General features: G+C 35.3%; 1 protein-coding gene across 6 annotated transcripts in view; it reads left to right on the top strand.

Annotated features, from left to right (window-relative positions):
• STXBP5L (syntaxin binding protein 5L) overlaps nucleotides 1-25,873 on the top strand; it is a 382,439-nt gene that overhangs the window by 226,379 nt on the left and 130,187 nt on the right. For all 6 annotated transcript variants that reach the window (XM_042955305.1, XM_042955304.1, XM_042955306.1 and 3 more), the window contains exons 13-14: nucleotides 9,065-9,212; nucleotides 10,097-10,164. In XM_042955305.1, the coding sequence (XP_042811239.1) occupies nucleotides 9,065-9,212; nucleotides 10,097-10,164 (216 nt within the window). The remainder of the gene's footprint in view (nucleotides 1-9,064; nucleotides 9,213-10,096; nucleotides 10,165-25,873) is intronic.

Here is a 25,873-nt window from a genome sequence, read left to right on the forward strand (position 1 = left end):
TAGCTGTGGGCTTTTCATAAATGGCTTTTATGATGTTTAAGTATGTTCCTTCTATCCCGACTTACTTGAGGGTGTTTATTAAGAAACGATGCTGAATTTTGTGAAATGTTTTTTCTGCATCTATTGACAGGATCATATGGTTCTTATCTTTTATTAATGTGATGTAGCTCATTGATTGATTTGCGAATGTTGAACCAGCCCTGCAGCCTAGGAATGAATCCCACTTGATCATGGTGAATAATTCTTTTATAGGCTATTGAATTCGATTTGCTAGTATCTTATTGAAAATATTTGCATCCATATTCATCAGGGATATTGGCCTGTAGTTCTCTTTTTTTACTGGGTCTCTGTCTGGTTTGGGAATCAAAGTAATACTGGCTTCATAGAATGAGTCTGGAAGTTGTCCTTCCCTTTTGGAACAGCTTGAGAAGGATAGGTATTATCTCTGCTTTAAATGGCTGGTAGAATTCCCCTGGGAAGCCATCTGGTCCTGGACTCTTATTTGTTGGGAGATTTTTGATAACTGATTCAATTTCTTTGCTGGTTATGGGTCTGTTCAATTTTTCTATTTCTCCCTGTTTGAGTTTTGGAAGTGTGTGGGTGCTTAGGAATTTGTCCATTTCTTCTAGGTTGTCCAGTTTGTTGGCATATAATTTTTCATAGTATTCCCTGATAATTGCTTGTATTTCTGAGGGATTGGTTGTAATAATTCCATTTTCATTCATGATTTTATTTGGGTCATCTCCATTTTCTTTTTGAGAAGCCTGTCTAGAGGTTTATCAATTTTGTTTATTTTTTCAAAAAAACAACTCTTGGTTTCATTGATCTGCTCTACAGTTTTTTTTTCGATTCTATATTATTTATTTCTGCTCTGATCTTTATTATTTCTCTTCTTCTGCTGGGTTTGGGGTGTCTTTGCTGTTCTGCTTCTATTTCCTTTAGGTGTGCTGTTAGATTTTGTTTTTGAGATTTTTCTTGTTTCTTGAGATAGGCCTGGATTGCAATGTATTTTCCTCTCAGGACTGCCTTCGCTGCATCCCAAAACATTTGGATTGTTGTATTTTCATTTTAATTTGTTTCCATATATTTTTAAATTTCTTCTCTAATTGCCTGGTTGACCCATTCATTCTTTAGTAGGATGTTCTTTAACCTCCATGCTTTTGGAGGTTTTCCAGACTTTTTCCTGTGGTTGACTTCAAGTTTCACAGCATTGTGGTCTGAAAGTGTGCATGGTATGATCTCAATTCTTTTACATTTATTAAGGGCTGTTTTGTGATCCAGTATGTGATCTATCTTGGAGAATGTTCCATGTGCACTCGAGAAGAAAGTATATTCTGTTGCTTTGGGATGCAGAGTTCTAAATATATCTGTCAAGTCCATCTGATCCAATGTATCATTCAGGGCCCTTGTTTGTTTATTGATCCTGGGTCTAGATGATCTATCCATTGTTGTAAGTGGAGTATTAAAGTCTCCTGCAATTACCACATTCTTATCAATAAGGTTGCTTATGTTTGTGATTATTTTATATATTTGGGGGCTCCCGTATTCGGCACATAGACATTTATAATTGTTAGCTCTTCCTGATGGATAGTACCTGTAATGATTATATAATGCCCTTCTTCATCTCTTGTTACAGCTTTTAATTTAAAGTGTAGTTTGTCTGATATAAGTATGGCTACTCCAGCTTTCTTTTGACTTCCGGTAGCATGATAGAGAGTTCTCCATCCCCTCACTTTCAATCTGAAGGTGTCCTCCTCAGGTCTAAAATGAGTCTCTTGTAGACAGCAAATAGATGGGTCTTGTTTTTTTATCCATTCTGATACCCTATGTCTTTTGATTGGAGCATTTAGTCCATTTACATTCAGTGTTATTACTGAAAGATATGGGTTTAGAGTCACTGTGATGTCTGTAGGTTTCATGCTTGTAGTGATGTCTCTGGTACTTCGTGGTCCTTGCAACATTTCACTCACAGGAACCCCCTTAGGATCTCTTGCAGGGCTCGTTTAGTGGTGATGAATTCTTTCAGTTTTTGTTTGTTTGGGAAGACCTTTATCTCTCCTTCTGTTCTGAATGACAGACTTGCTGGATAAAGGATTCTCAGCTACATATTTTTCCTGTTCATCACACTGAAGATTTCCTGCCATTCCTTTCTGGCCTGCCAAGTTTCAGTAGATAGGTCTGCCACTAGTCTTATGGGTCTCCCTTTGTAAGTTAGAACCTGCTTATCCCTAGCTGCTTTCAGAATTTTCTCTTTATCCTTGTATTTTTCCAGTTTCACTATGATATGTCATGCAGAAGATTTATTCAAGTTACGTCTGAAGGGAGTTTCTGTGCCTCTTGGATTTCAATGCCTTTTTCCTTCCCCAGATCAGGGAAGTTCTCAGCTATGATTTGTTCAAGTACAACTTCAGCCCCTTTCTTATTCTCTTCCTCTTCTGGAATTCCTATGATACAGATATTGTTCCGTTTGATTGCATCACTTAGTTCTCTAATTCTCCCCTGTAACTCCTGGATTTTTTTTATCTCTCTTTTTTCAGCTTCCTTTTTTCCCATAATTTTATCTTCTAATTCACCTATCCTCTCCTCTGCCTCTCCAATCTGTGCTATGGCTGCCTCCATTTTATTTTGCACCTCATTTATAGCATTTTTTGGCTCTTCATGACTATTTCTTAGTCCCTTGATCTCTGTAGCAATAGATTCTCTGCTGTCCTCTATGCTTTTTCCAAGCCCAGTAATTTTATGACAATTATTCTAAATTCTTGTTCCATTATATTGCTTAAATCATTTTTGATCAATTCGTTAGCTGTCACTACTTCCTGGAGTTTCTTTTGAGGAGAATTCTTCCATTTCGTCATTTTGGGTAGTCCCTGTGGTGGCTCCTAACTGCAGGGCACTTCCCCTGTACTGCAGCGGGGCCGCAGTCAGACCTGATGTCTGCCCCCAGCCCACTGTTTGGGCCACAGTCAGACTGGTGTGTACCGTATCTTCCCCTCTCCCAGAGGCAGGACTCACTGCGGAGTTGCGTGGCCCCTGTCTGGGCTACTTGCACACTGCCAGGCTTGTGGTGCTGCTTCTATGGGATCTGGTATATTAGCCGGTGTGGATCCACAAGGTGCACAGGGTTGGGAGGGACAGGCTTAGCTCGCTTTGCCATGGGTGGTCCCCTGTGGGAGGGGCCCTGCAGCACAGGGAGGGAGGCAGACCGTTGGAGGGATGGATCCACAGAAGGACAGCATTGGGCGTTTGCGTGGTGCAAGGAAGTTTGGTGACAGGAACTGGTTACCTTTGGAATTTTAGCAAGGAGATGGGAGAGGAAAATGGCGCTTGCCAGCACCTTTGTTCCCCGCTGAGCTGAGCTCTGTCTTCCGGGGCTCAGCAACTCTCCCTCCCGGTGTCCTCTCGCCCTCCCTGTTCTCCCAGAGCAGAGCTGTTGACTTTTAACATTCCAGATGTTAAGTCCCACTGGCTGTCAGAACTCACGCAGTCTGGCCCCTCCACTTTTGCAAGGCAGACTCAGGGGCTCTGCCTTGCCTGGTGGGCTGCCCCTCTACCACCCTGGCTCCCTCCCACCAGTCCGTGTAGCATGCCCTGACTATCTGCCCTTCCTACCCTCTTCCGTGGGCTTCTTGTCTATGCTTGGCTCTGGAGAGTCCATTCTGCTAGTCTTCTGGTGGTTTTCTGGGTTATTTAGGCAAATGTGGGTGGAATCTAAGTGATCAGCAGGACGCAGTGAGCCCAGCGTCCTCCTACACCGCCATCTTCTTCCTCAGTCTGTCTTCAGATAAGTTTTATCCCTCCTTCTCTCTGTTCTCCTTTTGGGATCCCTATAATGTGAATGTTAATCCTCTTGATGATATCACAAAGTTCTCTTAACCTGTTGTCATTTATTCTGCTCAGTTGCTTCATTTTCAGTGCCCTGTCTTCCTGATCACTGAGCCATTCTATTTCCTAATCTGTTTATTCCCTAAAGTATGTTTATTTCAATTATTGAATTTTTCATGTGTGCTTGGTTCTGTTTTATAATTTCTCTTTGTTGAAATTCTCACTGAGTTCATACACTCTCTACTGAAGTTCACTGAGTATCTTTATAATCATCACTTTGCATATTTATCAGGCATACAGCTTATCTCAGCTTTGCTTACATCTTTAACTGTGATTTTGTTATGTTCTTTCATTTTGGGACATATCCCTCTGTCTTACTCTGTGCTTGTTTTTTAAACAAACTGTGCCATTTGTTGTTGTTTTTTAAATAAACACAGAGGTCAGCTATATCTCATAGTCTTGAGAGTAGTGGCTTTGTATAGAAGAGGTCCTGTGGTGCCCTGTAGCAATATTCCCCTTGGTCACCAGACCCGAGTGCTCCTGGGATATCTTCTTTGGGAACTGTGTGCACCCTGGTCTATAGCTGAGTAGCATCTGCATTTAGCCCAGTCAGCTGCAGTGATCAACTTTGCCTGCTCTGGGTACACTAGACAGGGTTTGGTCCCTCTGCTATTGAGGGGTCTGAAGTCTCTGTGGGCTTTTAGGTGGGTGGGGTCAGCAGTCAGGCTCATGATTAGTCTTCACAGGCACAGTGAAATGGCAGGGCTTTCTTCTTGTTTGCCCACAGAGGCTTTTGTTGGTGGGTGAGGCCAGCAGCCAGACTAGGTATTTGCAGTCAGCCTCTCTACCATAACTGTGGGCACACTGAAGAGCAGGGCTTTGTCTCTGCATAACCAGCTAAAAGGCTCAGTTTTTGAAATTGTAGGTATGCTGCTGTGTGGGGTTATCTCCCCATTTCCTCAGGACACTTTGGATTGGCACTGGTCTGTACCAAGGATGCTTGCAGGATGTAGAGGGGCAGGAGCTTCTTTGCAGGGATGCCTGTGAAGGCAGGTGGGTTGGATGGGGTAAGAAACTCAGTGCTACCAAGATAGGTGGAGAGTGTTTGGGCTGGTTTCCAACTGTGCAGCTATCTAGGCGAAGGGTGGGAAGAAAAATGCACCCACCAACATTTGTTTTTGGAGAAGTCTTATTAAGATCTCTGCCCCTTCAGCGCACATTCTGAGGTTAGTAAATAAATATTCACATTTACTCCAGGGACTTTTCAAACTGCACCTTCTGTGCTATGTCTCAGTTGGGGTTATTTATTATGCTGACTCTTTAATGGCAGGGACTGTTTCCTATCTCCCTATGGCTTTCCTAGAGTTGAGCCCCATGTTTTTGAAGCCCCATGTTAATGGAGACTTGATTTCCTACTGCATATCCCCAGTGCCTAGGGTGGGGTCTAATCATCTTACTTCTCTGTGCTTGTGGTATCCCTCTCATGTGTGATTAGTCTTACCAGTGGTTTGGTTCCCAACAACATCTCTGCCCCTCAGTGTGACCTCTTCTCTACAATTAACTGCAGAAGGTCTGTTCTGCCAGTCTTTAGATCATTTTCAGAGTTAGTTGTATAGATATAGTTGTTATCTTGGTGTGTCCAAGGGACAAAATAAGCTCAGGATCCTCCTGTCTCTGATTTTCCCTCATTCTATGCTCTAGGCCCACTGATCTCTTAGCCCCTTTATATTTAGAATTTTTGTGCATTCTCTCTCCTCTATATTAATCTTCCCTTCCTTTTTCTCCTCATTAACATCTCATCTGTAAGAAGCTCAACTCAGGTATCATTTCCTCATTTAAAAAAAATTCTTTCATTACCTATATAATTTGGTCAAATATCCTATTACAGACTCTCACAGCTCCCTTGCTCCTCTCCTTCATAGCTTTGACACATATAAAATTTTCCATCTGTTATTGTTTCAAATATGGTTTCTCTACTAGACTGTAGTGATCATGGAGAGGCTTTGTCTGCACATGGAGTAGGTTCTCAGTAAATTTTTGTTGAATGACTTATAGCCTGAGTTCTACTTTCCATGCCATTTAAAAATGTCAGAGCCGAAGTTCTTCTTTATATTTATTTGTAGCATATATTTCAGTAGTTTGAAAGATATATAGGATTGGGCCTTAAGATCATCATCACTGATTCTGCCTGGCTACTCTATTTATCAAGATTAAAACTGAGTAAATTTTCTGTACGTGTATAGATTTGTTATGTCTCTTCCTCTAAGTTCTAATATTAGTTTTATTAAAATGTACTCTTCTGTTCTCAACAGTACTCATCTTCTTTCTGTGCCATATTTGTTGGTTACTTACACTTTATCTAGTTGGCTATCTTTCAAGGCCCTTTATACCTTTAATAATCACTGTTTTCAGTATATACATTTATTCTTACAGTTTTCATTAGCTTATATGGGTATGTGAATTGACATTTTGTTTGCTAGTTTTTATTTAACATTTCACCTTCGGCAGCACCATATTTTTTTTTTTAATTTTTTTTTCAACGTTTTTTATTTATTTTTGGGACAGAGAGAGACAGAGCATGAACGGGGGAGGGTCAGAGAGAGAGGGAGACACAGAATCGGAAACAGGCTCCAGGCTCTGAGCCATCAGCCCAGAGCCTGACGCGGGGCTCGAACTCACGGACCGCGAGATCGTGACCTGGCTGAAGTCGGACGCTTAACCGACTGCGCCACCCAGGCGCCCCCGGCAGCACCATATTTTAAACTATGTGACATTCCCATTGAGTGTCTAAGAAATTTAACATATTCTCTTTCCTTCCAAATAGTTAACTTTTAACCATGTTTAAATAAATGTTCAAATTAATTTATCCCTTCTTCCCTTACCTCCTTTTTTCCCCACTTAATTGTTTATATGAAAACAAGCATCAGGGTTTACAAATTTTTCCTCTTCTTGATTTCTTGGATTTCTATCTTTGCTTACATCTCCACATCTAAATTCCTATAATACATTTTTAGTTATTCTTTTCTTAACTATATTTCTCTTTACTCTTTGCCAATATACTAATTTTCGCCATTTTCATGATGTTTTCACTTTGTCAGTCTATCATTATAACCTCTTGTTATTATCAATTCTGAAGTTGTAGATGTGGTCTTTAAGGTGATCCATTTATTTTACTTCTAATTCATCAATCTCAGATGTGTTTAATTTCTACTCTGAAACTGAGAAACTTTCATCCATCTATTTTAATATGCTTGCTGTTTCTTTCATTTATTTCTGGGTCCAGGTAGTACTTTATACTTTTTAAAAAATGGTTCTAATTTAAATTCCAGTTAACATAGTGTAATAGTTTCAGGTGTATAATATAGTGATTCGACACTTTCATAAAACATCCAGTGCTCATCATAAGTGCACTCCTTAATCTCCATCATCTATTCAATCCATTCCCCCACCCACCTCCTCTCTGATAACCATCAGTTTGTTCTCTATAGTTAACAGTCTGTTTCTTAGCTTGCCTCTCTTCTTTTTTACCTATGCTTGCTTGTTTTGTTTCTTCCACATGAGCAAAATCATATGGTATTTGTCTTTCTCTGACTTATTTCTTTTAGCATTATACTCAATAGCTCTCCATCCATGTAATTGCAAATGGCAAGATGTCATTCTTCTCATGGCTGAGTAATGTTCCATTGTATATAACATATATATATATATATATATATATATATATATATATATACACACACACACACACACACACACACTACATCCTTTTCTATTCATCAGTCAATGGACAGTTGGGCTGCTTCCCTAGTTTGGCTATAGGAGATAATGCTGCAATAAATATTGGCGTGCATTTATCCCTCTGAATTAGTATTTTTGTATTCTTTAAATAAATACCTAGCAGTGCAGTTGCTGGATCATAGGGTAGTTCTGTTTTTAACTTATGAGGAATCTCCATACCGTGAAGTGGCTGCACCAGTTTGTTTACATCCATTCCAACACCTATTGTTTCTTCTGTTGTTGATTTTAGCCATTCTGACAGGTGTGGAGTGACACATCATTACAGTTTTAATCAGTATTTCCCTGATGATGAGTAACATTGAGCATCTTTTCACATGTCTGTTGGCTATCTGGATGTCTTCAGCCCATTTTTTAATTGGATTATTTGTTTTTAGGGTGTTGAGTTATATAATTTCTTTATATATTTTGGATATTAACCCTTTATCGGATATATCATTTATTAAACACAACTTGCTCCTTTTCACCTGATTTTGCATATACTACTATTCTTATCTGGGATAGAATCTGCAGCATTTCAGATCAGAGGAAGAAAACCCTTGCCAATACACATACATGTTATACTCTTAGATTGGACTACGTTTTTAACTAAGTTCCTAATAATATGGTGGAAAATTATTGTTACTAGCCCCTAGACCCTCAGTAAAACAAAACAAAACAAACAAAAACCTTATATAAGAAATAACATGAATACACAGACCTAGAACATATGCAGCATAGAATAATAACTCCCTCTACTACAGTGCGTAGTAGCTCTGGTACATGAGAAGTGCACATATTATGGCTCTAAGAATTCTTTATGTGGTTCTATACTGATACCCATTTTTAAAATTATAGTGGGTTTAAAGATAGGAAATTTACTGCATCCATAAGTCTGTATTCCCCTTATGTTCTCTAGTTTACATTGGAAATGATCTTAAACATATATAATCATTCACACACCTACACAGCAAACATGTCTTTCAATAATTCTGTAAAAAAACAAAACATTGCCTATGTACTACTTCAATAGGAAATGCATGTCATATTTACTAAGATATTTTAACATTTACAAGTATATTATATAAATATTTGTCAATGTATTAAAACATAAGATAGGTATTTTCTCTATGTACAACTTTATGTAAATAAGTCAACTTGATGAATACATTTTCAGTTTAACATAATTCATTCTATATGTATTAAAGTGATATCACTGTGGAATTTTGGAATTACAGAAAAGACAATGAGTTTATTCAAGAAAAATTCTACCACTATTCATATTACATTTTATAGATAAATATTCTTAAAAGAGCATTCTTGTTCATGTGATCCTTGTTTTAGGATACCTAAGCTATTAAGTGAAATGTATAATTAATATTTAGAAGCTTTTAGGGTTTGTTTTATAAAAGTTACTTCATTTTTTATCTTTGGGAAGTGACACTAATATATTGTCTTCATCTATTAGTTTTCCAATCTTTGAAAATCCGTATCCCATGGACATTCATGAATCACCAGTTACATGCACAGCATACTTTGCTGATTGCCCACCAGATCTGATTCTAGTACTCTACTCTATAGGAGCCAAGCATAAAAAACAAGGATACAGTAATAAGGTAAAAGTAACCATTAAAAATGTTTTCTTATATTCATATCATATGATCATACTTTTTCCTGTTATTTTCTGACCTTCCATATAAGAATACTTGAACTAAATTCTTCTGAGGTCATAAGCTGGTGTCTATAAGACATAACTTGTGAAATTTAAATTTTCCTAAATGCCACATAGCTTTAAGCCTACACCAATATAAATTTCTTATATACTTATTTTATAAATACATATGATAGTATAGACTTACATACTGAGGTACATTTACCTAAGTATATATTTAAACTAGCATATATTTGAATCATAAGATGTAATTTTTAATTATTTCAGATGAAGGATTATGTTTTACAAAATTCAAGAGTCAACTTCAGTTAACTATTTCTTATTCAGTGGTTATAAGGCATAACTAACAAAAGTCATTTGTTAAATAACTTTCTCAATTCAATTTTGTTGTATTTAACTATAGGATTAAAATACTGGCAATAGTAATTTATGATTTCTATTTACACAGGGCTGTTGGAATTGACAACTCCAGGGGGCACAATTTACATAGTACTCTGTGTTAAATGGAACTACAGTAGTTTGGTACAGAGACCATGTGGCAAACGTAGCAACACTGTATTTGTATGATTAAAATACTTCTTTAGTACTTTTTATGTATATGGTAATTTTTGTTAAAATTTGTATTTTTAAAGAAGATGGAATTGTGCACTTGGAATTGTTTGTTCAATGAAATAAGTAAAAGCTGCACACTTCATCATTTACTTTACGGCCATTTATTTTTAAATGAATCTTTTGCCATTATTTTAAAGTGTTTTCCTTTAAAAATTTTAAGTAATTTAAATTAAAAAAAAATAAAACTCATAAATTCTTCCTAAATAATTTATTTAGGAGTGGCCAATCAGTGGAGGAGCCTGGAACCTTGGAACACAAACATATCCAGAAATTATTATTACTGGGTAAGTGGGATGTGATTTGTGACTTTATCAATTGATAAACAAAAAGATATTATTGAATTTTTATACTTTCCTGTAATTGTGCTCTGGCAGTACCAGAAATGTCACTACTTCCCATAGGAACTGACTTCATGCTCTAATATTAGGAATGAAAATAGAAATATAACAACAGATAAAGATGAGACTTAAAATTATAAGGCATTCTGCTTATGAGATATGGAATATATTTTTTCCTATTTTTCCCACTAAGCATTACCAAAAGCCCCGGTTATTAAATGTGTGTGTGTGTGTATATATATATATATAATTATGTATAAATAAATAAATATATAATATATAAAAATATATATTTATTTATTTTTATTGTTTTTTTTGGGGGGGGGGGAAAGAGAGAAGAGGAGGGGCAGAGAGAGAAAATCCCAAGCAGGCTCCATGAGGTCAATGCAGAGCACACTGTGGGGCTTGAACCCACAAACTGTGAGATCATGAACTGAGCCAAAACCAAGAGTTGGACATGAGCCACCCAGGCACCCCAATATTTTAAACAAACATAAGATGATTGGAAAAGATGGAGAGAAGCGAGGCTGGTTAGGGCCCCCCCCAACACCCAAGAAATGACATGGTGGTGAGTTTCCTAGGTTTCCTTTTTGCTTTGTTATCTCAGAATTGGAGTTGAAGAAGAAGCTGGCAACTTGGAACTGCCAGTGGGCACAGACTAAACAAAAAGTCCAAAAAAAGCACTGTCTACTCAAAGGATGATGTAAGGGGCAACCTATCAAGACAGAAAACTGTTAAAAAATAATCTCTTTACTCTAGCTAACCACAACAGAAAAAAACTATGCAGAGGCCGAGTGGGGAGCATCAGTTTCTGACATTGAGCTGAGTAGGGGGCTAGAACTTTTAACCCTTCTGGGTGGTAATGAAACCCATCACGTGTGGTGTTAGAGATCATGTGGGGAACCATAATTTCAACCACTGCCCAACAGTAATGAGCCACACACTTTCCTCCTCTTGTGTCAAGACAAGTCCAGTGAGGAAGGAAAGAAGAAAACAGGACCGAAAAATTACATAAGGAACAGTAGCTGAAAACTTCCTAATTTTGACAACATACTTGAGCCTCTAGATTCCAGAAGCTGAAAGAACACATCATAGTCAAACTTCTGAACACTAAACACGAAGTAAAAATCATGAAAATAAGAGAAATGACACCTTTCTGATAGTGCAAAACCAAATGCATGACAGTGAATTTTTCATCAGAAACTATGAAGGCCAGAAGAAAATCTGATCTCTTTTAAGTGCTGAAATAAAACAACTGGCAATCCAGAATCCTATACCTAATAAATATATCCTAGAGGAAATATTGAAGACAATTACAAATGCAAGAGGATAAAGGGAAGTAAAAAGGAGATAAGGTTTTTATACTTACCTCAAAATGGTAGTATGATGACACCAGAAAACTGTGACAAGTTATAAATATATAATGTAATACCTAAAACAGCCATTAAAAATATGTGCAAAGATACACTCAAAAACATTATTCATACATCAAATGGATGTATTAAATAACTGAAGTAATCCATAGAAAGGTAGGGGGAAACAAACAGTGAAAAAAAAGACTGAAGCCCTCACGTATCAATGATATTAAATATAAATGATCTGAGTACACCAATTCAAATGCACAAATTGGCAGAGTGGATTAAAAACATGACCCAACTATATGCTGTTTACAATACACTTACTTCAAATACAATAGTATAGTCAGATTGGGAGAAAAGTGATGGGAAAATACTCTATAAAGTAATCAGTGGAGAGTGACATCAGAAAGATGTCAGAATAGGGAGCCCAGAAACATTGATGTAACAACAATATATGTTTCAAAAAGCCTTCACGAAAACCCAGAGATTAGTTAGGAAATAATAGTACTCCAGGCAAGTTCAAAGCCTAAAATAGCCACAGCCATTTCATTTCATTTCAACTGTGTGAGCTCCTCCTCCAAATTGTCACAGCTTGTGTTCAAGAGGAAGGTCCAACCTGCATCTTCTTTCATGAGAGGGAAATAGAAGAACAGACTGTTCATTCAGTGTTCCTGCTTTTCAGGGGGATCCCTTGGAGACTGACAGGTGAGACAAACTATGGTACTGATGAAAGATGGATCCCTGGGGGCAGCAGAGAACAACAACAAAAAAAACGCTCAGTGTTTGTTGAAGCACCAAAAACTTGCAATGCTGCCAACAGACTGTAGAGGGAGCAAGAGACTACAAGCCACTTGTAAAGAAACCAGAAACTTCTATAATTGGGAAATTATTACACACAGCCCAAAAAAGACACATCCTCATTAAAGGTTCGAGAAGCCCCTAGGATCTCTACATGGGCCGATGGGTGAAAATCCTCCCCTGTGCAAAGCCAGCCCATAAGAGGTGGCTACATTTTCAAATGCTAAATTCACAACAAGAAATAATAAACACAAAGAAATAGTGAAATATAGCCCAAAGGAACAAAAACACTCTCCAAAAAAAAACTGATCCTAAGGAAATGGATATCTGTGAATTAACTGACAGTTCAGAATAATTTTCTTAAACTCAATGCACTGTAAGAGTACATGTTTAGGATAAACAAAATTAGGAAAATGATGAATGAATGAAATGGGAATATCAGTAAAGACACAGAAACAACCAAAAAGGAGTTTGGGAAAAAAATACTGAATTGAAAATTTTTATTAAAGGGAGGGATCAATAGAAGACTTAATATGTAGAAAGAATCATCAAACTTGAAGATAGGTAATATGAAATTATCAAATGAGAGAAACAAAACAAATGCCTAAAGGACTTAGAGAATACCATGAAGCAGATCAATATAAGCATTATGGTGGTCCCAAAAGGAGAAGAGAGAGAGAAGGGGACAGAGAACTTATATGACAAAATAATGGTAAAAAAATTCCAAAATCTAAGTAAATGAACATTTGCATTCAAATATTCCAATGAAGTTGAACACAAAGAGGCCCACAATGATATACATCATAGTCAAATGAACCAAACACAAACAAATAATCTTGAAAGCAGCAACAGAAAAGCTACTCATTATGCATATGGAAACTCCATAAGATAATCTGGATTTCTCCACAGAAACATTTTAGGCTAGAAGGGAGTGGGTTGATACATTCAAAGTGCGAGAAGTAAAAAAACAAACAAATAAACAAAAAAACCCACCCAGCCCTGAATACTGTATCTGGAAAACTACTTCAAAATTGGAGAAATAAAGACCTTCTAACATAAACAAAAGCTGAGAATGTTTATCACCAATATACCTGCCTTACTAAAACTGCTAAAGAGAGTTCTTCAAGTTAAAATGAACACTAGAGAACAAAATGAAAGCATAAGAAAATATATAGACAGAAACAGACTCCTGTAATGTTGTAGTGGTGATATATAAATAAGTTTAAATTCAAGTTTAGAATTTAGGAGATAAAAGCATTTAAAAAAAACTATATAAAACTAAATGAGTAAAAGAAGGGAATAAAACCATCATTTCAATAGATGCAGAAAAAGCATTTGATGAAGTACAACATCCATTCATGATAAAAACCCTCTGATAAGTAGGTCCAGAGGGAATATACCTCAACATAATAAAGGTGTTATATGAAAAACCCACAACCAACATCATACTCATGGAGAAAAATTGGGAGCTTTTCCTCTAAGATCAGGAACAAGACAAGAATGTCTACTCTCACCACTTTTATTCAATAAAGTACTGGAAGTCCTAGCCACAGCAATCAGACAAAAAAAAAGAAATAAAATAATCCAAAATGGTAAGAAGTAAAACTCACTATTTGCAGATGCCATGATACTGTACATAGAAAACCTGAAAGACTCCAGCAATAAATTACTACAACTGATAAATGAATTCAGTAAAGTCACAGGAAACAATATCTGTACAGAAACCTATTCCAGTCCTATATGCTAATAATGAAGCAGTGGAAAGGGAAATGAAGAAAATAATCCCATTTATAATTACATCAAAAACAATAAAATATCTAGGAATAAACTTAGCCACAGTGGTAAAAGCCCTGTACTCTGAAAACTATGAAACACTGATGAAGGAAATTCAAGATGACACAAAGAAATGGAAAGACATTCCATGCTCATGGATTGGAAGAGCTGGAAGAGCAAACATTGTTAAAACATGTATACTACCCAAAGTAATCTACACATTTAATGAAATCCCTACCAAAATATCAATAGCATTTTTCAGAGCTAGAAGAAACAATCTGATAATTTGTATGGAAACACAAAAGACCTTGAATACCCAAAGCAATCTTGAAAAAGAAAATTTAAAAAAAGAAAGAAAAAGAAATAAACCCACAATTATATGGTCACTTAATCTTCAACAAAGAAAGAATGAATGAATATACAATGAGAAAATGACAGCCTTCAAAAATGGTATTGGGGAAACTGGACAGCCATGTGCAAAAGAATCAAATTGGACCACTTTTTTTTCACCATACACAAAAATAAACTAAGAATAAAGACCTAAATGTGAGACCTGAAACCATGACAATCTTTGAAGAGAGCACAGGCAGTAATCTCTCTGACCTCAGCCATAGCAGATTTTCAGATTTTTCTAGATATGCCTCCTGAGATGAGGGAAACAAAATCAAAACTATTGGGATTATATAAAAATAAAAAGTTTCTGCATAGTAAAGGAAACAATAAAACTAAAAGACAACCTACAGAATAGGAGAACATATTTGCAAATGACCTATTCAATAATAGGATTAGTATCCAAAGTATACAAAGAACAGATATAACTCCATACTGCCAAAATAAATAACCCAATTAAAAATGTGCTGAAGATATGAATAGACATTTCTTGAAAGAAAACATACAGATGACCAACACACACACATGAAAAGATGCTCGAAATTACTCATCATCAGGGAAATACAAATCAGAACTACAATGAGCTATCACCTCACACCTGTCAGAATGACCAAAATGAAAAACACAAGAAACAAAATATGTTGGCAAGGATGTGGAGAAAAAGGAACCCTCAGGCACTATTGGAGAGAATGCAAATTGATGCAGCCACTGTGGAAAATAGTTTGGAGTCACCTCAAAAAATTAGAAATAGAACTACCCTATGATCCAGTAGTCACACTACTGGATATTTCTCCAAAATGCAAAAACATTAATACAAGGGATACATGTACCCCTGTTTTTACAGCATTATTTACAATAGCCAAAATGTGGAAGCAGCTTAAGTGTCTATTGATAGACGAATGGATAAAGAAGTTGTTGAGATATACATATACATATATATACATATCTCAACAACTTCTTTATCCATTCGTCTATCAATAGACACATATATATATACATACACACACACACACACACACACACAATGGAATATCATTCAGTCATAAGAAATAATGAAATCTTGCCATTAGCAACAACATGGATAGAGTTAGGATAATGCTAAGTGAAATAAGTCAGAGAAAGACAAATACCACATGAGTTCACTCATATGTGGAATTTAAAGGAAAAAACTAGCAAAGGAGAAAAAAGGAGAGAGAAACAAACCATGAAACAGACTTTTAACTATAGAGAAAAAACTGATAGTTACCAGAGGGGAGGAGGGAAGGGGGATGGGTAAAATAGGTGATGGGGATTAAAGATTAAATTTACCATGGTGAAAAAAAAATTAAAAAGTATATAAAACTATATTAATAGTTACAAAATATAAACAGATGTAATTTGTGACATTAATAACAAACTGAAGGGGGAGTTGTAAAGGGGTAGAATTTTTTAATGCAAATGAAGTTGGTATCACTTTTTTTTTTTTTGATAGCGCAAGCAGGGGAGAGGGGCAGAGGGAGAGAGAGGGAGAATCTGAAGCAGGCTCCACACTCAGCACATGGCCTGACATGGAGCTCCATCTCACAACTGTGAGATCACGACCTGAGCTGAAATCAAGAGCTGGATGCTTAACTGACTGAGCCACCTAGACACCACTAACTTGATATCATTTTTTAATAGATTGGCATAACTATAAAATATTTTATGTGATGTACATGGTAATCACAAAGAAAATACCTATAGAATATGCACGAAAGAAAATAGGAATGGAATTAAAGCATGTCACTACAAAAGTCAATGAAATGCAAAGGAAGGCAAGAAGAGAAAATGTAGGACAAAATAAATAAAAGATACACAGAAAACAATTTTAAAATGGCAATAGTAAATCCTTTCTCATCAGTAATTTCTTTAAATGTAAATCAATTAAATTCCCAAATCAAGTGGTTGCATGGATTAGAAAACAAAAAAGATCCATGGGGCGCCTGGGTGGCGCAGTCGGTTAAGCGTCCGACTTCAGCCAGGTCACGATCTCGCGGTCTGTGAGTTCGAGCCCCGCATCAGGCTCTGGGCTGATGGCTCGGAGCCTGGAGCCTGTTTCCGATTCTGTGTCTCCCTCTCTCTCTGCCCCTCCCCCGTTCATGCTCTGTCTCTCTCTGTCCCAAAAATAAATAAAAAACGTTGAAAAAAAAAAATTAAAAAAAAAAAAAAGATCCAAGTATGTGCTGTCTACATGAAATTCACTTTAGGTATAAGGATACACATAGGCTGAAAGTGAAAGGATAGATAAATATATCCATGCAATGTCTATCCAAAAGCAAGCAAGAATGGCCATACTTTAATAAAAAATTGTCATAGGAGGCAAGTACATCAGAAAGAAATAAATGTTGTAAAATATATATGTACCTAGTACCAGAGCACCCAAATATATAAAGCAAACATTGAAAGAATTAAAGGGAGGAAGAGGCAATAACAAAAATAGGAGATTCCAACACCCCCCTTTTACTAATTAATAGATCTGCTAGTGGAACTAGCAGACACGTACAAAACACTTCATTCAACAACAGTAGGATACATATTATTCTCAATTACACATGAAACATTCTCCAATATAGATCACATGTTAGGTCACAAAATAAGTCTTAACAAATTAAAGATTGAAATTATAACACTATCTTTTACAACCATAATGAAATGAAACTAGAAATCAACAGTGAAAGGAAAACTGGAAAATCCACAAATATGTGGAAAGTAAGCAACACTCTCTTGAACAACCAATAAGTCAAAAAATAAATCACAAGGAGATTGAAAAATATCTTGAGACAATGAAAATAAAAATACAATATACCAAAACATGGGATTCAGCAAAAGCACTGCTAAGAGATTTATAAGTAAACCTGTATGAAAATGCTGATGTTAAGATCTCAAATCAACAATCTAACTGTACACCTCAAGAGATAAGAAAAAGAAGAAAAAACTAAACTTGAAGTTAACAGAAGGAAGAAAATATTATAGCAGAAATAAAAATGATATCACAAATTGAAAAACAGTAAAGATATTGAAAAATTATTTCTTAAAAGATCAACAAAATTGACAAAGCTGTAGACAGACTAAGAAAAAAGAGCGAAGACTCAACGAGTACCGGAAATGAAAGAGGAGACATTGCAATTGATGCTGCAGAAATTAAAACATTCATGAGAGACTACTCTGAACAACTGCATGCTAACAAACTGGGTAATCTAGAAGAAATGTATGTTTCCAGAAATTTATCCAAATTATGAAGACTGAATCATGAAGACATAAAAAGATCTGAACATGCCTATAAACCAGCAAGAAGACTGAGTAAGTAGTAATAATAAAAAAATAAATGAAATCAACAAAGAAAAGTTAGGACTAGATGCCTTCTCTAGACAACTCTACCTAACATTTAAAGAAGAATTAACACCAGTCCTTCTCAAACTCTTTGGAAAAAATGAAAGGAGGGAACACTTTCAAACCCATTTATGAGGTCAGCATTACCTTGATACAAAAATCAAACAAAGATACTACCAGGAAAAGAAACTACAGACCAATATCCCCAAGGAATATCAATGCAAAAATCCTCAACAAAATACTAGCAAACTGAATTCAGCTACACATTTAAGGATTATACATCATGACGAAGTAGGACTTATCCTTGGGATGCAAGGATGGTTCAACATATGAAAATTAATCACTGTGATAAACCACATTAATAGAATAAAGGACAAAAAGCACACAATCATCTCAGGTGATACAGAAAACTGCATTTGACAAAATTCAACATCCTTTTAGGATAAAAAAAATCAACAAACTAGTAATAAAAGGAAATTGTCCCACCATAATAAAGGTCATATATGAAAAGCACACAGCTAACATCATACTCAATGATGGAAAAGCTGGAAGTTGTCCCTCTAAGATCAGGACCAAGGGAAGGATGCCCACTTACAACTTCTATTTGACAGAATACTGGAAAATCTATCCATAACAGTAAGATAAGAAAAATAAAGAGCACCCAAGTCAGAAAAGAAGAATTAGAATGACATCTATTTGTAGAATACGTGATCTTGTATGCAGAAAAGTTGTAAGTTTACACACACACACACACACACACACACACACACACACACACACAAAACAACTGTTAAATAAAATCCAGAAAATTTGTGGGATACAAAATCAATACACAAAGTCAGTTACATTTCTGTACCCTAATAATGAACAGTTTGACAGGAAATTAAGAAAACAATCTCATTTACAATAGCATGAAAAAGAATTTAAAATATAGGAATAAACTTAACCAAGTAGGCAAAATTCTTGTATAATGAAAACTACCAAACATTGAAGAAAGAAATTAAAGAAGACATGAATTAAAGATACCACATGTTCATGAATCAGAGATGTTAAAATGTTAAAATGTTCACACTACCCACAGTGATCTAGATTCAGAGTAAATCACTATCAAAATCCCCATGGTATATTCTGCAAAACTAGAAACAAAATCCTAAAATTAATGTGGAATCTCAGAGGACCACAAATATCCACAATAATCCTGATGAAGACAAACAAAGCTAGAGTCTTCACACTTTCTGGTTTCAAGACATGATAATTAAAACATAATACAAAGTAATCAAAGCAGACTTATACAGACTATTGGAACAGAATAGAGAACTCATAAATAAACTGTCTTCTATATGGTTAAATCTTTGATAAAGGTACCAGAGCTATCCAGTGGGGAAAGGATAGTGTCTGCAACAAATGATGTGGGGAAAACAGCCTTTGCACACGCAAAAGAATGAAGTTGGATCCTTACCTTACACCATATACAAAATCAACTGAAAATTGAAAAACTTAAATATAAGACCTGAAACTTCAAAGCTCCTAAAAGAAAACATAGGGGAAATCTTCATGACATTGGATTGGGCAATTATTTCTTGGATGTGACACCAAAAACACAGGTAACAAAAGCAAAAATAGACAAATGGGACTACATCAATCTTAAAACCCTCTTTGAAGCAAAGGAAACAATCAACAGAGGAGAAAGGCAACCTATAGAATGGGAAAAGGTTTTTGCAAACCATGTATCTGATAAAGGGTTAATGTTCAAAATATATAAAGAACTCCTACAAATCAACAGAAAAATCCAATTAAAAATGGGCAAAGGACTTAAATAGCTGTATCTCCAAAGAAGATATACAAATGGCTAACAAGCATACAAAAGATGTTCAGCATCACTCCTCATCAGAGAAATGCAAATGAAAATCACAGTATCACTTTACACTTGTTTTAGATGGCACTCTAAAACAAAACAAAAACAGAAAATAACAAGTGTTAACAAACACGTGGAGAAATTGGAAACTTTGTGCACTGTTGGTTGGAATGTACAATAGCACAGATGTTATTGCAAACAGTTTACAGCATCCTCAAATATTAAAAGTATAATTACCTTATAGCCCAGCCATCTCACTTCTAGATATTCAAAAGAATTGAAAACAGAATATCAAAGAGATATGTTCATTGTAGCATTATTCACAATAGCATAGAGGTGGAGGCAACCTAAATATCTATCAAAAGATGAATAGATTTTTTTAATGTGCTACACACGATAGATTATTCAATTCAGCCTTAAAAAAAGAGAAGGAAATCTTGTCATATGTTACAATGTGGATGAAACTTAAGGAAATTATGCTCAGTGAAACAAGCCAATCTCAAGAAGACAAATACTGCATGATTCCAATTATATGAGGTACCTAGAATAGGCAAATTCATAAAGACAGAAATTAGGGTGGTGGTTGCTAGGGGCTAGGGAGAGAGGGGGAAAGGGAACTGTTGTTCAGTGGATGTGGGGTTCAATTTTGCTAGATGAAAAAGTTCTAGAGATCTGCCGCACAACACTGTATACATAGTTAACACTGCTGCATTATACACTTAGTGTTTAAGATGGTAAATTTTATGTTACGGTTTTGACCACAATAAGAGTAAATGTAAATTGTAGAATTTAAAGTTATTATAACTGGAAATAACAACTACATCTATTAATTTAATAGCATTTAGTCACAGCTGAAAGACGATTACTAAACTGGAAGCTCATCAATAGAAAATATCTAGATGAAAGCACAATGGGAAAAGAAACTGAAAGCATGAGATATGATACATGGTAAAGAATTGAACATATACATAATTAGAGACACAAACAGAAAGGAGAAAGAGAATAAAGAAGAATAAATTGTTGAGTGATAATGGGTAAGAATTTTCCTGTTGAGATATGAAAAATGCTAAAATCCAAAAGCAGAGTGAATATAAAGAAAACCATCTACACAGACTGTAGTAAAACTGATGAAAACAAAGGACAAAGAAAAAATTCTTTGATGCAGACACTTTACCTTAAAAGGAGCAACAATAAGATTAATAGTTGATATTTTAATAGAAATGGTGAAAACAGAAGATATTGTAATGATCTATAGTGCTATAAAAAACTACCAGGACAGAATTTGATATTTAGCAAAAATATCCTTCAATTATGAAAGTGAAACTTTTTTCAAACGTTGAGAAAGTGTTGCCAGCAGAACTGCACTAATTAAAGCAAACAAAAAAGGGAATATTTTAGATAGAAGGAAGATAGTCCCAGACAATTAAAATGCAGAAATTAAATAAGAAAAATGGAAAAAAATAATTGCAGGAATTAATATAAATAAATATTGACTTTTTATACTATATTTATACTATATTATATGTTGGTATAAATATTAAAACGTTTAATTTTTTTTTAATATCATGATGTAAAATAAAAATATAATATTGTAAAAGGTGGGAGAGGAAAATGGAGCTAAAACATTTAACATTTCTTGTTTTGTCTGGGAAGATGTAAATTTACCAGTTTAATTTGGACTCAACAATTTAAGGATCAATTTTGTAATATTTGTGGTAACCACCAAAATAATAAGTACAATAATATAATACTCAAAGACCAATAAAATAGAATGTTTTTAAATGTGATTAATCCGTAAAAGGACAGAAAAGAAAGAGAAGACACAGTAGGTTAGGCAAATAGAAGAATTGTGAGGTTGGTAGGTTTAATTCAGATATATCGGTATTTATGCTGATAATATGCAGTGTTTATGTAATTGGACTGAATTCTCCAATTTTAAGACAAAAACTGCCAGTATGAATAAAAATCAAAACCAAATTCTAAGCTGCATACAAGAGACACATTAAATATATGTCTAGCAAAATTGTGAAAGTAAATGCATGAAAAATTATACGATGTAAATAATTTAAAATGCTGGTATAAATCACTTGTATCAGTAGTTTTCCATTGCTGCATAACCAATCACCACAAACTTAGCAACTTGAAACAACATCCTTTTATTAACTCATAGTTCTATAGGTCAGGCATCTGGCACTGCATAGTTGGGATTTCTGTTCAAAGTATCATGAGACTGAAATCAAGAGGTCAGCCAGGCTGAGTTTTCATTGGAGGCTCTGAGGGAAGACAAATTTGCTTCCAAACACATTCTTTTTGTCAAAAGAAATTAGTTCCTTGTCATTGTAGGACTAACATCCCCATTTACTTGCTGGCCATCAGTGGGGCCATCTTAACTCCCAGAAATTACATGCATTCTTTGCCATGTGGCTCCCTCTACTTTCAAGCCAGTTACAATGCATCTTAGTACTTCTCATGTTCAAATCTCAGAATACTCTTACCTTTGACCTCTAGACCTATTATAGGTATCATGTGATCAGGTTAGGTCCATTCAGATAGTCTCCCTTCTTAAAGTCTATCATAGGAGCAATATATTCTCTATTAAATTCACAGGCCCAGGAATTATATAGGATTATCCTGGGAGGCAGGAATCCTGGAGAACATTTTAGAATTCTGCCTACCACATTAATCTTTAAAGCAAGAAGCATTACCAAAGGTGAAAGGTACTATTTCAAAATAAAAGGCTGAATCCATAAGGATTTTGAATTCAAGGAAATATTGATAGAAAGGTAGACAATTCTGCAATAAATGAAATTATTACAGAGCTCCCTCTGCAACTGATTTAAAAATCATTAAAGAATGCATAATAATTACGTTTTGAACAGCATGATTAATAAATCTAACTTAACATATTTAGAACATTATACTCTATAGCTCAAGAATGTACATTGTTTTTTTCAAATGCACATGAAACACCAACACTGATCATATACAGGGCCATAATATAAATGTAAATAAATGTCAAAAAATTGTAATTATTATATAGGATGTCCTCTGACCACAGGAGAATTAAACTACAAGTCAATGACAAAAATATATAAAGAAAATAATTTTTCAAAATCACGTAATTACAACTAACTGCTGTTAATGAAGAAATCACAATAGAAATTTTTTAAATACCTCAAATAGTAAAAATACAATATATCATTACATGTGGATACATCTAAGTTTATGTTTAGAGGTAAATTTATACCTAGTGGTAAATTTATACCCATAACTGTATGTTAATAAAAAGAAACTAAAATTCGGGGCGCGTGGGTGGCGGTCGGTTGGGCGTCCGACTTCAGCCAGGTCACGATCTCGCAGTCCGTGAGTTCGAGCCCCGCGTCAGGCTCTGGGCTGATGGCTCGGAGCCTGGAGCCTGTTTCCGATTCTGTGTCTCCCTCTCTCTCTGCCCCTCCCCCGTTCATGCTCTGTCTCTCTCTCTGTCCCAAAAATAAATAAAAATGTTGAAAAAAAAAAAAGAAAAAAAGAAACTAAAATTCAATGATCTAATTATTTTAAGTTTAAAAAAGTCAGTTATCTTAATATTAAGAAAAAAATTAATGAAATAGAAAACAATGTATAATAGCAAAGATCAAAAAAACTTGTTTGTTTATAGAAATAAGTTGGTAAAGTTTTGTAAGATTGTCAAAAAATTGAATGAAAAAGAGGATTCACTACAATTTACTATCAATTAAAACATAATAGGGTGTTTATAATAGTAAAATTTATGAGATAAAACTTCTATAAAAATACAACTTACCATACTTGGCACTAGAAGAAACAGAAAATATGATTAGTCATATATCTATTAAAAGAATTTAAATAAAATTAGAAAACTTTCACACAGACAACCCTGGGCCCAGATGTCTTCATTGGGGAATCTGTCTAAACATTTAAAAAAGAGTATTACCAGGGTACCTGGCTGTCTCAGTCAGTGGAGCATGTGACTTTTGATCTCAGGGTCATGAGTTCAAGGCCCACACTGGGCATAGAGCTTACTTAATGATTAAAACAAACAAATAAATAAAAAGAATATTACCAATCTTTCAGAAAATCAGAGACAGAAAGAATTTTTTTTTGAAGAAGAGAATATTTTATTATTTTATGAGGCCAGTATATTTTTTGTACCAAAACACAACAGGTACATCACAAGAAAGGAAATTTATAGGCCAGTCTCTTTTATGCATATAGATGCAAAACTCCTAGGTAAAATGTTAGCCAATAAAACTTAGTGCTATAGGAAATGGATGATATCTCAGAACTAAGTCAACTTTATGTCAGGAATGCAATGCTGGTTTAACCTTCAAAAACACATCTATCAAGGGGCACTTGGATGGCTCAGTCAGTTAAGTGGCTGACTTCATCTCAGGTCATAATCTCATGGTTTGTGGGTTTAGGCCCCAGGTCAGGCTCTGTGCTGACAGCTCAGAGCCTGGAGCCTGCTTTGGATTCTGTGTTTCTCTCTCTGCACCTCCCTCACTCATGCTCTGTCCCTCTGTCTTTCAAAAATAAATAAATGTTAAAAAATTAAGGAAAAAAAACAAACACAGCTATCAATATAAAGTAAATAAATTAAAAAATCTCCATCATATAATTAAATGAAAATATGATTAAATTCATCCTCTATTCATTATAAAATCTCCTAGCAAGCTAGGAATATAGGGGAAATTCTATAGTCTGAAAAGTGATTTCTATTAAAAAATTAAAAAAAACTGAAGCAAATGTACTGATTGGTGAAATGTTTAAAGTTTTGCCTCCCATGTTGAGAATAAGACAAGAATGCCTACCATCACCCCTAGTATTAAACATTAAACTGTAGACCTATACAGTTCCATAGAGAAAAATGGAAATGAAAATATAAAGATTGAAAAGGAAGATATTAACCATTATTACTCAGAGACAGCATGATTATATAAGTAAAAAATAATGTACAAATAAACTGTTTTAATTAATTTGAATATGTAGCAATTCACTGGAAACATCAGTATGCAAAATTCAACCATATTTTATAAAATAAAATATACAAAATAAAATATAAAATTTTGTATAAAATAAAAAATACAAAATTATACAGTTTAAAATAGGATACAAAAAAATCACATAATCTAGAAATAAACCTAACAAAACATATAAAGACATCTACAATTAAAATTGTGAAACAATTTGAGAAGTTAAGAAAGACTTAAGTATATGGAGAGATATACCATAATCATTAGTTACACTCAATATTATAAGGATATCATTTTTTCCCCAATTTGATCTAAAGATTTAATGTAATCCTGATAAAAGAACATCAGTACCAATTCCTTAGTGGAAATTAATGTACTGATTATAATATTTATATAGAAATATAAAGAACAATACCCAAACCAATATGGAAAAAAGAACAAAGTGAGAAATTAAATTAGTAGAGAGATTGAAAAAGATGGTTAGAGAGTGGGAGGACCCTAGGCTACACCTTGTACCACAAATACAACTAGATAACTATCAAATCATCCTAAATACCCCAGAAATTGACCTGAAGACTGACAGAACAAACCACAAGTAAAGGAAGAGAAGAGGCCACACTGAAGAATGTTGGAAGTACAAAGACATGGTTTAGGGGAGAAACAGTCCTGACTGCTGCAGAGGTAAGGGAGCCATGATCACAGAAAAGGGCAGAGAGAGAGGAGTACACAGGAGAATGCACAAGAATGTTTCCCCATAGCCATTGGCTTGGAAAATGAAGGGGCTGAATTTCAGGAGTTCTTGCAACTAGTGGGGATTAAAGCCTGGAGTTTTAGAAGTCAGTAGCCTTGGCTGGGATAGAGTCCAGAGGGCACTGCACTGCTCTTGGAGAGAAAGTAGAAAAACAACCCTTGGGGCATATGGCATTTTAACAGCAATCTGAAGGGCACCTGGAGCACACAGTGGGGAGATTATTTGCTATTCTCATAGCATGTCCCAGAAAGGCAGCATTCAGAGACACTTCTCTGGGAACAAAGGAGCTAGATGGGGACCATTTCCCTCCCCCACCCCTCAGCACAAACAGAGCCACCTGCAGGAAGCAGCACAACAAAGAAACTGGCTGCCTAACTTGCTTTTACTAAGCCCC

This window comes from Panthera leo, chromosome C2 (genome assembly GCF_018350215.1).
Source record: "Panthera leo isolate Ple1 chromosome C2, P.leo_Ple1_pat1.1, whole genome shotgun sequence".
Lineage (NCBI taxonomy): Eukaryota > Metazoa > Chordata > Mammalia > Carnivora > Felidae > Panthera > Panthera leo.